General features: G+C 40.5%; 1 protein-coding gene across 2 annotated transcripts in view; it reads right to left on the reverse strand.

The window, feature by feature from the left end:
* Positions 1-564: 564 nt before the first annotated feature.
* Positions 565-14,985, reverse strand: part of CUNH5orf22 (chromosome unknown C5orf22 homolog) — a 26,224-nt gene continuing 11,803 nt past the window's right edge. For both annotated transcript variants that reach the window (XM_017889467.1, XM_017889469.1), the window contains 3 exons: positions 13,353-13,419; positions 6,712-6,851; positions 565-2,648 (listed from right to left, as the gene is read on the reverse strand). In XM_017889467.1, the coding sequence (XP_017744956.1) occupies positions 2,519-2,648; positions 6,712-6,851; positions 13,353-13,419 (337 nt within the window). In that variant the 3' untranslated portion in view covers positions 565-2,518. The remainder of the gene's footprint in view (positions 2,649-6,711; positions 6,852-13,352; positions 13,420-14,985) is intronic.

Genomic DNA, 14,985 nt, shown 5'->3' on the forward strand with positions numbered 1-14,985 from the left:
ACTTCATGTCTACAAAATAGTAATAAAAAAAAACCTAGCATGGTGGCACACACCTGAAGTCCCAGCTACTCAGGAGGCTGAGGTGGGAGGATTGCTTGAGCCCGGGAGGTTGAGGCTGCAGTGAGCCAAGATCATACTACTGCATTCCAGCCTGGGCAACAAAGTGAGACCCTACCTCAAAAAAAAAAAAAAAAAGAAAAAAAGTGTGAAGGACATTGACTAAGAGCTCCTTGAGAGGCTAGAACACATAGAGACCCATGCCTATAGGAAATATTTCTAAAGACATCTAAAATTGACAGTCAAAAGGTTATTGTGAAGGGCTGGACTTAAATCTTTTCCCCCTAGATACTAGAAAATACACAACTTATTAAGTTAAAGTATTTGCTTACACTTAAGTCACATTTTTTAAAAAGCCACTAAAATCCCATGCTTTAATGGTATGAGTACACAGTTCAAAACACTGTACCATGGTATCCCCTCACTGGTACTTAGAACACAAATGAAACACATCTTGATAAAGTATCTTCCTATTTGGAATGTGCAAGACATAATTTACTAAGTTGATTCTTTTCAACTCTTAGGGACTGAATTTTATTCTCAAAGAGATGATCACAGAACATGAGAATTAAACAAACATTCCTATAAAAGAAACTGATGCTTTTATTCAACCTGAGTTAAAACCACAATGAATCATATCAGAGTTCATGGGAATCATAATAAATGAATAGTTAACCACTCACAAAATCAAAGCCATCGACATACTGAGATAACACACATTAATTAGTGCTATAGTTCAAAACATACCCTTTATTTAGCACGCAAAATAACCATAAAAGTAATGTCTATACGCTCTAACCAAAATTTTAAAATTAAAATAGCACAATTCTAAGATTCTGATTTTACCAAGAAAATAAACCCTTTTTTTGGCACATGTTGTTTTATCAAAATGGAAAGCTGAGTCAGGCTGCTCTGCTTTTCACAACATAAATAAGCATTCATGCTATCACGCTTGGGAAATTAACTTGGTGACAAAAAATTCACTGGAAAATAGAATCCTTGGAAAAATGGGGTCAGGTGCCATCCACTGAGAGGCAATGATAATGTGTGTCCTTGGTTATTAGCACAAAGTCAGGCAGCACACTATAATTTTAGCTACATGCAACTCTATAGGAACACATGTGGCCTGAAAGTTACAGGCAAGAGTGAAAAGAACTGCTGTGTAGGGACTGAGGAATGATGGGTGTTTGTTTTTCTTTAAATGTCATTTCACGTTTTAAAGGAAAATAAATCAAGTAGGTAGGTAAAAATTACTGAACTAAAGAGATACTAAAGATCAGAAGACTGGCAAATTGAGAAAATCCAGTTTCATGATTAAGAGTGACTCAAGAAGGATGTCTTAGTCATGAAGAGGGTGGTGGAAGACAGTTTATATCTTTGGGTATTTACGGCAGGTCAGAATTAAAGATTTACCTTTTTCCTTACTGTTTACATAAAAAGCTGGTTTATCTGAAAAAAGTATCAATCCAGACATGCCAATAAAGTGGCTCTTAGGGACTGTATTACTGATCTACAATGACCGCCTGGAGGCACAAAAGACCCTGAAGGACTTTTTTGATTAGCAAAACAAAAACAAAAACAAAATCAGCAAAGCAAAAAACAGTTAATTTTTGTTTGGTCAAGTTTACTCAACCAGACCACCTTGATACCAACAATGCTGGAGAGCATTTGGCAAGAGCAGGACCACAATGCCAAATTCCTTGGAAAGGCAGACTTCCTGTGATAATTTCACAGATTGGCAAATTTGTGGGTTTTTTTCCATAGTAGCTTTTGAGAATGTTAGTTTCTGGCTGGGGCAGTGGCTCACACCTGTAATCCCAGCACTTCGGGAGGCAAAGGCAGGTGGATTGCTTGTGCCCAGGAGTTCGAGACCAGCCTGGGTAACATGGTGAGACCCCATCTCTAATTTTATAAAATTAAAAAAAAAAAAAAAAAAAAGAGAATGTTATTTTCCTATAAGGCCAGGGTGTCCTAAGTACTAAGACATGTCTGTTGTTGTCCATTCCTTCATAACATTTCTCATAACCCATAATTTATTTCTCATCTGTCTCCCCTGAAAGGGCAGGGGCCTTGTCTATTCTGTTCATTACCATACACCCCAGCACTTAATAATGTCTGGTACATGTAAGTGCTCAATAAATATTAGTTCAATGAATAAATGAAGTATGAATGAATCTCATACAGTCCAACAGACCTGGGGGGAAAGTGGAAAAAACAAAAACCCTAAAAAAAAACTTAAGGAAGACAGATAAGCATCAGTTGGGGTTATTAGACTTAATGCCAAAAAATTTACCATCATTCCACAACTGACAATAGTTGTTTAGAGATTCAAAATATCTGAAAGATTTCAGTTGAAAGTTAATATAAAAACAGTGTTCTCTGGAAGATTCATTTACAAATAAATTAATTAAAGGCCTGTTACCAAACCAAGATACAATAGGAGCCTAATGTTTTGTTTGTTTTAAGATGGAGAAGACTCTGCTGCATGCACTTGGAGGTCTAGATTTCCATAGAGGGCACGTAGCATATTGAGGACCTTTTCTTGAATGGTGTCAACTTGGTCAGAAGGACAGTAATCATCCCGACTTGACCTAGAACCAAGAAGAGAAAGAGAAAGAAGAAAAATACACATAGGATAAAATCATACTGTGAGGAAAAGCTGCATGTGTTGATTTCAATGTAAAACAGAAATTAAGGTGTGCTGAATTTTGGATCAGTATCAGTTGAAAGCTAGTAAAGGTTTACCTTGTGTTAGGCACCTCACATAAATTATGTTCTTTAATTTTCACAGCAACTTTATGAAAGAGGCACAATTAGTATCCCTTTAAAGATATCTGAAACAAACAGATTAACCTGTGCAAGGTGAAATGTGGCATGAGCCTTAGTGCTTGATTGCTAGACCACTGTTTGCCTGAAAGTGAGATGTTGCTTGGGAATACAGGGGCTTAGTATCTTAGTATGGGACATCTTTTATTATGTGTGTGCTACGGCTAGAAATGATGAGAGTCGAGGTTTTCCAACTGATAAAAGGATTCTATTTCTAAAAATGATTTGTTAACCACAAAATTACAAAGGATCCATGGCTTGGTCCAAAATGAAATGTGGCGATGTGCTGGTGTTGGATTTACTTTCCTAGGCAGTAGGAAGCAGAAAAAAGCAAAGTAGGTTGGGGCAGATATCTGTATTTTGGGAGTCTTTCCAGAACTTACCAACTACAATCTGAGTTGCGCTGGGCAGTTACAATGCTGCTGCCAATTACAACTGGATTAACCAGTGTCTCCTAGTTCTGGATAAGGGTGAATAAAGCCTTCTAGAGGATAGAGTGAGAAGAGCAGCACAGAAATCTTTATAGAAGGAACTAGAATTAGTTATCTGGCCTACTCCTTAGTACAAGTATTTCAAACCTAAAGAGATAATCTGTAAGACCACTGATAAACTCCACACTCTGCTAACCAGGTTATTTTTGTGGCTTGATGTGAAAATTTAAGACACAATAAATAATATAGAGAACTTTAATCTTTTAAAAAAATTTTTCTTGAGACCGTCTTGCTCTGTTGCCCAGGCTGGAGTGCAGTGGCACAATCTTGGCTCACTCCAATCTCCACCTTCTGGGTTCAAGCGATTCTTCTGCCTCAGCCTCCTGAGTAGCTGGGATTACAGGTGCCTGCCACCATGCCTGGCTAATTTATATATTTTTAGTAGAGACAGGGTTTCATCATGTTGGCTAGGCTGGTCTTGAACTCCTGAACTCAGGTGATCTGCCCACCTTGGCCTCCCAAAGTGCTGGGATTATAGGGGTGAGCCACCAGGTCTGGCTTGAGAAACTTTATTAAATACTAACATATACATATGGACAAAGGCCTACTTTATTTTTCGAGACAACAGCTTCCTTTGTTGTTTAGTGGCATGATCATGGCTGATTGCAGCCTCAACCTCCTGGGCTCAAGCAATCCACCCACCTTGGCCTCCCAAAGTGCTGGCGTTACAGGTGTAAGCCACTATGCTCAGCAAGACCTATTTTAAAGTGTCATATGTAAAAACTCAATTTATAAGTCTTAACAAATAAAGCGTACTGCAATACTTTTGGAAAGATTTTTGACTTTTTTTTTTGAGACAGGGTCTCATTTTGTCACTCAGGCTGGAGTGCAGTGGCATGATCTTGGCTCACTGCAGCCTCAGCTCCACAAGTAGCTGGGACTATAGGCACATGCCATCATGCCCAGCTATTTTTTTTTTTTGTTTTTTTTTTTGTTTTTTTTTGTAGAGACAGGGTTTTGCCATGTTGCCCAGGCTGGTCTCAAACTCCTGAGCTCAGGCGATCCACCCACCTCCAACTCCCAAAATGCCAGGATTACAGGTGTGAGGCCACTGCACCTGGCCAATTTTTGACTTCTTTAAACACTATTAGAGTGGTTCTTGATGGGAGCTACTCCCATGAAGGTGTTTTGAAAATCTTAGTACATTTTTGATTGACACAATGAATAGGGGACACTACTGACATTTAGGGGACTGGGACAAGAGGGCTGGGCTGCTAGAGAAGCTTGCAACAGGCAGGATCATCCTGCAATATGAATAGCTGTCCTGTGTCTTGAATGTTTTCAAAGTCTACTGAGTACTCATGTAAGTGAAAAGTGATTTTTAATTTTTTGAGCCTATGACATAGTTTGGCTGTGCCCCCACACAAATCTCATCTTGAATTGTATCTTCCATAATTCCCATTGCAGTGGGAGGGACCTGGTGGGAGATAATTGACTCATGGCAGTAGTTTCACCCATACTGTTCTTGTAGGTAGTGAATAAATCTCATGAGATCTGAGGCTTTTATAAGGAGAAACCTCTTTTGCTTGGTTCTCATTCTCTCTTTGCCTGCTGCCATCCATGTAAGACATGACTTGCTCCTCCTTGCTTTCTGCCACGATTGTGAGGCTTCCCCAGCCACGTGGAACTATAAGTTAAATTAAACCTCTTTCTTTTGTATATTGCCCAGTCTCAGGTATGTCTCTATCAGCAGCACGAAAACAGATGAATACAGCCTAGAACTAAACACTTTTTTATATAGAAAAGTATTTTTAAAAAATGCATTAAATATGAACTAAATTTTCCAGGAACGCAACTACACTGTAAATTGGGGAAAGACTGGACTTTAATTGCAGATCCTTATGAAGAGGCTGTTCAATGACTGAAAAAATGTCATTATGGCAATGCTGTTCATGGCATCTGGTCAACACATGGTATCTGCATTTGTAACTGCCACATTTACATCATGTAGTGTAACTGCTACAGTACATTTTTAACTGCATGTCTTAAATATGTGAGTCTAGTTTGGCATTTTAGTATGTTTTATTATCAATTACTTTAATTCCTCCTATGTGTATAGGTATTATGTGTATAGTAGATTATATTACATATATAATGTATATTATCTACATATATTATGAATATTATCTATATATATTTAAATTACATATAGGTAGGTTACATTAATGAGGTTTCAGAATGAAAAGGATGTTACAAAATGTTTGTCATGAATTACATATTATTAGCCTGGTACTTAAAGTACTTATTTTAGAACCTCATACTTCCATACACAACCAGCCCAAAAATTAACATAGGAAAGCATTATTAAATTGTTATAACTATTCAGCAATTATATTCAAATTTAAAACATGGCAACAGCTAAATATTAATTGGTAGGACACAGAAATGAGAATTCTTGTGTTCATCTGAATCTTACCAATTGCAAAGAAAAGATAACAATAACTACATTGTTTGCATATCACCACTAATAGGGAAGAGAAAAAGGCCAGGTGCGGTTGCTCATGCCTGTAATCTCAGCATTTTGGGAGGCCGAGGTGAGCAGATCACCTGAGGTCAGGAGTTTGAGACCAGCCTGATCAACATGGAGAAACCCTGTCTCTATGAAAAATACAAAATTAGCCAGGCGTGGTGGTGCATGCCTGTAATCCCAGCTACTTGGGAGGCTGAGGCAGAAGAACTGCTTGAACCCGGGAGGCAGAGGTTGCAGTGAGTCAAGATTGTGCCATTGCACTCCAGCCTGGGCAACAAGAGTGAAATTCCTCTCAAACAAACAAACAAAAAAACCAGGGAAGAGAAAATACAACATCTAAATTTTGAGCTGAGTAGGTAAAAAAAATTTGTATTATTTTATTAGTGATCATTATATTTACCTACAGAAATTGTATTAGCTTCCTACTGCCGCTATAAAAAATTGCCACAAACTTAGTAGCTTAAAGCAACACTAAATTATTATCATATACTTTTGGAGGTCCGAAGTCCTAAAATAAAGGTGTCGACAGGGCTGCATTCTTTTTGTAAGATCCCAGGGATAATCTGTCCCCTGGCCTTTTCTAGCTTCTAAAGGCTGCCTGTGTTCATGGCCTCCATCTTCAAAGCCGGCAGGGCAGAATTTTCTAATCACTCTCTCTGATTCTGACCCTCCTGCCTTTCTCTTCTAAGGACCCTTGTGATTACATTGGGCCCACTTGGTGAATCCAGGAGAACCACCTCATCTCAAAATCCTTGAGTTAATCACACTGAGAATTCCCTTCTGCCATATAATGCAACACATTCACAGGTACCAGAGATTAGGATGTGCACATCTCTGGTTTGCTATTATTCTGCCGAACACACTTACCTTGCAATTGTCACAAGAGTAGGATTTGGCAAATTTTTCAGTAAATAATGCACAGATTGAATAAGATACTCTATTTCTTGTTCTGTGCTGATATGGTGAGGAAGTTCTGAATAATCGCAGGTTAAACCAGCCTGGTGAACCTGAAAATAAGACAATTAAAAATTACACTGTATGACAGTTGTTTTTATAAGCTTCTTTAATCATTAATGGCCTTATTGACAAATCTTTACTTTTATTGATACATAAAAGATGTGCATATTTTCAGGGTACATGTGATAATTTAATACATTCATAATAGCATATACAGATCAAATCAGGGTAACTGGAATATCCAACACCTTAAATATGACAAACTTTTAATTTTTAATATCTTTATGCTTTGGGATTATTTTTTCCCTAACAGTTTCTATGTCATAAAAGTTATCTGCTCTCTGAAGTGTTGGTAGAACTCACCTATATACTGTCTGGGCCAGATGCCTCTTCTTAGAATAATTCTTTCCTTCTTTATTTTATGATTATTGGTCTTTACTTGAGTTAATTTCGGTAATTTGCATTTTCTATCAAATTATCCATTTCATCTAGATTCTAAAAAGTTGAGGCTTGGCATGGTGGCTCATGCCTGTAATCCCAGGACTTTGGGAGGCTGAGGCAGGTGGATCACCTGAGGTCGGGAGTTTGAGACCAGCCTGCCCAACATGGAGAAACCCCGTCTCTACTAAAAATACAAAATTAGCCGGGTGTGGTGGCACATGCCTATAATCCCAGCTTCTCCTGCTAAGGCAGGAGAATCACTTGAACCCGGGAGGCAGAGGTTACGGTGAGCTGAGATCGTGCCATTGCACTCTAGCCTGGATAACAAGAGTGAAACTCCGTATCAAAAAAAAAAAAATAAATAAATAAAAAGTTGATACAAAACTGTACATAATATTCTCATCTCATTTTTAACACATTATTTTACTTACTTTTAAAATGTTAATACATGCAACTAGTACTATATTCCAAGCTTTGAGAGGATACAAGATAAATTTGTCCTACCTTATTTAACTAACTGTTTTCTTGTGTATCCTTTATGTGTAACCATAAACTACTGCTATCTACATATGTGTTTTAAATTTAAATGAATGATATCCAGTCTCAGCACTAAACTAAACTTGCCTGAAAGTTAGAAGTGGCTCACACGCTACCATTCTGCAACCTTAACTTTAATGTTTTGAAAAATGGAACTTAACTATGTCATAGTTTTGCCTAGAGGATACAAGTCAAAGCATGAAAAAACATACTAATCAACTATTTCACTAGAGGCTCTGGATACACATCAACAGTTTAACCGGCAATAATCAGTCAGTGTGATAAAAGGATGAATTCTGAATGTTCATTTTGCCAAAACAGTAAAACTATTTAGCGTTCTCTCTCTGCAGCTGTAGGCACATCATAATTGATTACATAATCTGTGACTGAACCCTAGCCATTCCGTCCCCCAAAAAACATCAAACCCACCCAGCGAAAAAAATCCAGATGCAATGTAATGATTAAAGCAGACCTGCCTGCAGACATATTTGATAATATTGTATGCGCTCAAAGCATTTTCTTTCTCGTTTTAAATATGACACAAAGTCTCACTCTGTTGCCCAAGCTGGAGTGCAATGGCACGATCTCAGCTCACTGTAACCACCCAGGCTCAAGCAATCCTCCTGCCTCAGCATCTCAAGTAGCTCGGACTACAGGCGTGTGCCACCACATCTGGCTAATTTTTGTACTTTTTGTAGAGACAGGGTTTTGCCATGTTGCCCAGGCTGGTCTCAAACTCCTGGGCTCAAGTGATCTACCTGCCCTGGCCTCCCAAAGTGCTGGGATTACAGGTGTGAGCCACTGCTCCTGGCCTCAAAATATTTTCAAACCTTAAGTATCTTGCAATGATCTTAAATACCATTTTTAAAAAATGTAAGTCTTGGCTGGGCACGGTGGCTCACGCCTGTAATCCCAGCACTTTGGGAGGCCGAGGTGGGTGGATCACGAGGTCAGGAGATCGAGACCATGGTGAAACCCTGTCTCTACTAAAAATACAAAAAATTAGCCGGATGTGGTGGTGGGCGCCTGTAGTCTCAGCTACTCGGGAGGCTGAGGCAGGAGGATGGCGTGAACCCAGGAGTCGGAGCTTGCAGTGAGCCAAGATCACGCCACTGCACTCCAGCCTGGGCAACAGAGAGTGACTCCGTCTCAAAAAAAAAAAAAAAAGTAAGTCTTGGAAGCGTTTATTCAGGGTAACTTGAATGTATGCTCCCGGAAAAAAAAAAAAAAAAAGTTAAACAAAACAGTGTAAGTCTTGGATTTGCTCAGGTTTCACCAAAATATTCTTTTGCTCATTATATGGTTTTGCTGTATCTCCACTAAAATCTCATCTTGAATCGTAACTCCCACAATTCCCATGTGTCATGGGAGAAACCTAGTGGGAGGTGATTATGGCAGCAGGTCTTTCCTGCACTGTTCTCATGACAGTGAATGAGTATCAGGAGAACTGATGGTTTTTTTTTGTTGTTGTTTTGTTTTTTTTGAGACGGAATCTCACTTTGTCACCCAGGCTGGAGTGCAGTGGCATGACCTCGGCTCACTGCAAGCTCCGCCTCCCGGGTTCATGACATTCTCCTGCCTCAGCCTCCGGAGTAGCTGGGACTACAGGTGCCCGCCACCACGCCTGGCTAATTTTTCAGTAGAGATGGGGTTTCACCATGTTAGCCAGGATGGTCTCGATCTTCTGACCTCATGATCCGCCCGCCTCAGCCTCCCAAAGTGCTGGGATTACAGGTTTGAGCCACCGCGCCCGGCCGAGATCTGATGGTTTTATTTTTTTTGAGACGGAATTTCACTCTTGTTGCCCAGGCTGGAGTGCAATGGCACAATCTTGGCTGACTGCAACCTCCACCTCCTGGGTTCAAGCGATCATCTTGCCTCAGCCTCCCGAGTAGCTGGGATTATAGGGATACGCCACCACGCCCGGCTAATTTTGTATTTTTCATAGAGATGGGGTTTCTCCATGTTAGTCAGGCTGGTCTCAAACTCCTGACCTCAGGTGATCCACTCGCCTCGGCCTCCCAAAATGCTAGGATTACAGGTGTGAGCCACCGTGCCTGGTCGGAGATCTGATGGTTTTAAAAACAGACGTCTCCCTGCAGAGAAGCTGTCTCTTCTTGTCTGCTGTCATGTGAGATGTGTCTTTCACCTTCTGCCATGATTGTGAGGCTTCCCCAGCCATGTGGAACACTAAGTCCATTAAATCTCTTCCTTTTGTAAATTGCCCAGTCTTGGGTATGTCTTTATCAGCAGTGTGAAAACAAACTAATATAGTAAATTGGTACCAGTATAGTGGGACGCTGTTGAAAAGGTCCTTGAAAATGTGGAAGCAACTTTGGAACTGGCAGAGGTTGGAACAGTTTGGAGGGTTCAGAAGAAGGCAGGGAAATGTGGAACAGTTTGGAACTTCCTAGAGACTTGTTGAATGGCTTGGACCAAAATGCTGATAATGACACGGACAATGAAATCCAGACTGAGGTGGTCTTAGATGGAGATGAAGAACTTGCTGGGAACTGGAACAAAGGTGACTCTTGTTATATTTTAGCAAAGAGACTGGTGGCATTTTGCCCTTGCCCTAGAGATGTGTGGAACTTTGAATTTGAGAGATGATTTAGCATATCTGGTGGAAGAAATTTCTAAGCAGCAAAACATTCAAGAGGAGACTTGGGTGCTGTTAAAGGCATCCAGTTTTTTTTTTGAAACGGAGTCTTGCTCTGTCACCCAAGCTGGAGTGCAGTGGTACCATCTCGGCTCACTGCAGCCTTCGCCTCTCAGGTTCAAGCGATTCTTTGCCTTAGCCTCCTGAGTAGCTAGGATTACAGGTGTGTCCTGCCACACCCAGGTAAGTTTTGTATTTTCAGTAGTGAAGGGATTTCGACATGTTGGTCAGGTTGGTCTTGAACTCCCGGCCTCAAATGATCCACCTGCCTTGGCCTCTCAAAGTGCTGGGATTATAGGTGTGAACCACCGCACCTGGCCAAGGCATTCAGTTTTAAGAGGGAAACGGAGCATAAAAGTTTGGAAAATTTGCAGCCTGACAATGTGAAAGAAAATTCCATTTTTTGAGAAGAAATTCAAGCTGGCTGCAGAAATTTGCATAAGTAACGAGGAGCCAAATGTTAATCCCCGAGACAATAGAGAAAATGTATCCAGCGCATGTCAGAGACCTTTGCGGTAGCCCCTCCCGTCACAGGCCTGAAGGTTTAGGAGGAAAAAACTGTTTCATGGGCAGGGCTCAGGGTCCCAGTGCTGTGTACAGCCTAGGGACTTGGTGTCCTGTGTCTCAGCTGCTCCAGCCATGGCTAAAATGGACCAATATAGAGCTCGGGCTGTGGCTTCAGAGGATGGCCTTGGCAGCTTCCAGTTAGTGGTGAGCCTGCGAGTGCACAGAAGTCAAGAATTGAAGTTTGAGAACTTCTGCCCAGATTTCAGAAGATGTATGGAAATACCTGGATGCCCAGGCAGAAGTTTGCTGCAGGGGCAGGGCCCTCATGGAGAACCTCTGCTAGGGCAGTGTGGAAGGGAAATGTGAGGTTGGATCCCCACCCAGAGTCCCTAGGGGCACCACCTAGTAGAGCTGTGAGAAGAGGGCCACTGTCTGTCCTCCAGACTCCAGAATGGTAGATCGACTGACAGTTTGTACCGTGTGCCTGGAAAAGCTGCAGACACTCAACACCAGCCCATGAAAGCTGCCAGGAGGGAGGCTGTACCCCGCAAAGCCATAGGGGCAGAGCTGCCCAAGACAATGTGAACCCACCTCTTGCATCAGAGTGACCTGGATGTGAGACATGGAGTCAAATACGATCTTTTTGGAGCTTTAAGATTTGACTGAAGATGGACTTCAGACTTGCATTGCCCGTTTGTTTGGGCCAATTCTTCCCATTTGGAACGGCTGTATTTACCCAATGCTTGTACATCCATTGTATCTCGGATGTAACTAACTTGCTTTTGATTTTACAGGCTCATAGGTGGAAGGGACTTGCCTTGTCTCAGATGAGATGTTGGACTGTGGACTTCTGAGTTAATGCTGAAATGAGTTGAGACTTTGAGGGACTGTTGGGAAGGCATGACTGGTTTTGAAATGTGAGGACATGAGATTTGGGAGGGGCCAAGGGTAGAATGATAAGGTTTGGCTGTATCCCCACCCAAATCTCATCTTGAATTGTAATGCCCACAATTCCCACATGTTGTGGGAGGAACCCGATGGGAGGTGATTGAATTGTGGGGGTGGGTCTTTCCTGTGCTGTTCTCATGACAGTCAATGAGTCTCAAGAGATCTCATGGTTTTAAAAACAGGAGTCTCCCTGTACAAGCTTTCTCTTCTCCTGTCTGTCACCATGTAAGACATGCCTTTCACCTTCCGCCATGACTGTGAGGCCTCCCCAGTCATATGGAACTGTAAGTCCATTAAATCTCTTTTGTAAATTGCCTAGTCTCGGGTATGTCTTTATCAGCAGTGTGAAAACAGACACCTCTTATTTTAAAGAATACCAGCAAATTCTTATAAATGTAATCAATACTTAATACTTCAGTTTTAGTCAAAGTGGTCTGATTGTATTCCATAAGTAAATAAAATATGCAAACTCAGCTTACTGAAGTAAGAGAAAGACCACACTAAGAGGCAGGACTTGGAAGTCTTAGCCCTGGCATCAAATCTGAGAAAAGTCACTTGAACAATTTTTTTTTTTTTTTTTTTGAGATGGAGTCTCGCTCTGTCACCCAGGCTGGAGTGCAGTGGCGCGATCTGGGCTCACTGCAAGCTCTGCCTCCCGGGTTCACACCTTTCTCCTGCCTCAGCTTCCCAAGTAGCTTGGACTACAGGCGCCCGCCACCATGCCTGGCTAATTTTTTGTTATTTTTAGTAGAGACAGGGTTTCACCATGTTAGCCAGGATGGTCTCGATCTCCTGACCTCGTGATCTGCTGGCCTCGGCCTCCCAAAGTGCTGGGATTACGGGTGTGAGCCACCGTGCCCGGACACTTGAATATTTTAAGCTGTAGCTTTCTCATCTCAAGTACCGGGTCAAATGGGAAAATATATGCTTCAAAGACTGCATAAATGATATACAAATAAATTATGACTAAAAGTATCTTTGGCTATAGCATTCAGATCCCTGTTGACAAACAGCTAACACATTTAAAATATGCTAGTCACAGCTCTCTCTTTTTTCTTTTCTTATGGTTTTACAAACAGAAAAGTTTTAAATAGGGAAGAAAAGAAGGAGGAAGGGAGTATAAATACTCATCAATAAAAAATGGACCATTTTAGAAATGGTGTACTTTTCTTTTGTCTGGTGAAGAGAGATCTGACCACAGACAAAACTAAAAAAATACACAGGACTTTTGCTTCATATGTAAAATTGAGGAAAAAATGTTTTTCCTGGAAAACTTTTCCAGGAAAACTGTATTCTGTTTCAATGTATGTATTTTTTCCCCTCATTTCTTTTCTTAATAATTATTTCACACTTCACAGAAACACAAACAAAATGAACCACTTTAACAAAAGCAAATTCTTCTACCCAGAAAATTGTCTTTACAAAGGGTCAATTTTACATGTTAATATAAAATATTTACCATTTCATAGTCTGGTACTTCCATCCGTTTTTTCAAACTCTGTACAAGGGGAACTAGTGATTCCATTCTGGAAAAAAGCCATCCCACTCAATTAAACATCACAACCACTGCAACTAAAATGACAATAGTAAATGATACATTATACTAACATTTACCATAACAACATGCTTCATATGGTACTTGGGAAATAAAAGATAAAGCTGTTCAAATATCTTAAAATATTAAGAAATAAAAGTTTCCTGTTTTCTTACCCAAAACATTGATATAACACTGATATAACATTGATGCTTTTAAGGTATTAAGTTTAGGTGGACCTTTTGGAAGCTCTGATTGGCTAATGCTTCTAGCGTTTTAATTCCTCCTCCACAAATATTCACTAATTTGCTGGAAGTAAAGAAAGAAAGAAAAAAGGAGGCATGGAGGCCTGCCTGCTTGCCCACTTGTCCTGTTACTTTTTCCTTTTTATTAATGACATTTTCTAGGCCTCTGGACCCTAACCAACCACCTCACTTCCCTAGACATAGTGAAGCCTCCATGCTGAGGGTCTGGCTCTTTAGGGTCATGGTTAGTTTGGGGAGACTTTTCTTTCAGTGTCATCTACTTTTCCTTTATGCTATTTTTTCTCCCTTCAATACCAAGCACAGCCTAAACTCACTACTGTTGCAGTCTCATCATATCTTCAAGTCTGTGATAGAACTCTCTGCTGGTGACGAGAAGCTCACTGGGCATGCTCAGTAGGCAGAGTGGGTTTCAGTGGAAGTCTGTGGGCTGGACTTAGGATTCCAAGGTTTCCAGGCCTATTTTGTTGTTGTTGTTAAAGTTTTAAACTTAGCTTGAGACTTCATGAAATAACAAAATAATAGGTTTTTTTCAGTATTTCTAGGAAGACTCCTGTCCTGTGACTTACTTCTCTATCTCCCTCTTCTATCATTTCAAAAAAGAGGGAATCATTTTAGAACCCTATACTGAAGAGGAGAAAGCATTAACTGATGTTTTTTTTCCTTCTTTATTTGAGACAGGGCCTCCCTCTGTCACCCAGGCTGGAGTGCAGTGGTGCAATCTCAGCTCACTGCAGCCTTGACCTCAAGTGATCCTCCCACCTCAGCCTCCCAGGTAGTTGGGGCCACAGGTGCATGACACCATGCCTGGCTAATTTTTTGTATTTTTTTGTAAAGACAGGATTTCACCATGTCATCCAGGCTGGTCTCGAACTCCTGAGCTCAGGTGATCTGCTCACCTTGGCCTCCCAAAGTGCTCAGATTATAGGCGTGAGCCACCACGCCTGGCCATTAACTGATGTTAAAGTGCCTAATCAATACTTACTGATGTGACTAATATTACTTTGAATTATTCTTCCACATCACTGCTTTGTTAGTGTCAATAATTAAAGCTTTATGATGTTTACATTTTAGGGATGCTTCTGAATATTTTAAGTAAAAATTACAATGAGTATTTTGAATAGATAATACATGCACATAGCAAAAGAAATAATTTATCACTTGTATACTTCATCATTTAGCCATAGAATTCCTTTCCCCAGAGGCAACCACTGTTCCAGGTTCTTCCATATTCTTCTAGAGATCTGCTGAATTATTATTATTATTTTTTTTTTATTTATTTTTTTTTTTTTTTT

The sequence above is a fragment of the Rhinopithecus bieti genome, unplaced genomic scaffold, assembly GCF_001698545.2.
Source record: "Rhinopithecus bieti isolate Rb0 unplaced genomic scaffold, ASM169854v2 scaffold_17882, whole genome shotgun sequence".
Lineage (NCBI taxonomy): Eukaryota > Metazoa > Chordata > Mammalia > Primates > Cercopithecidae > Rhinopithecus > Rhinopithecus bieti.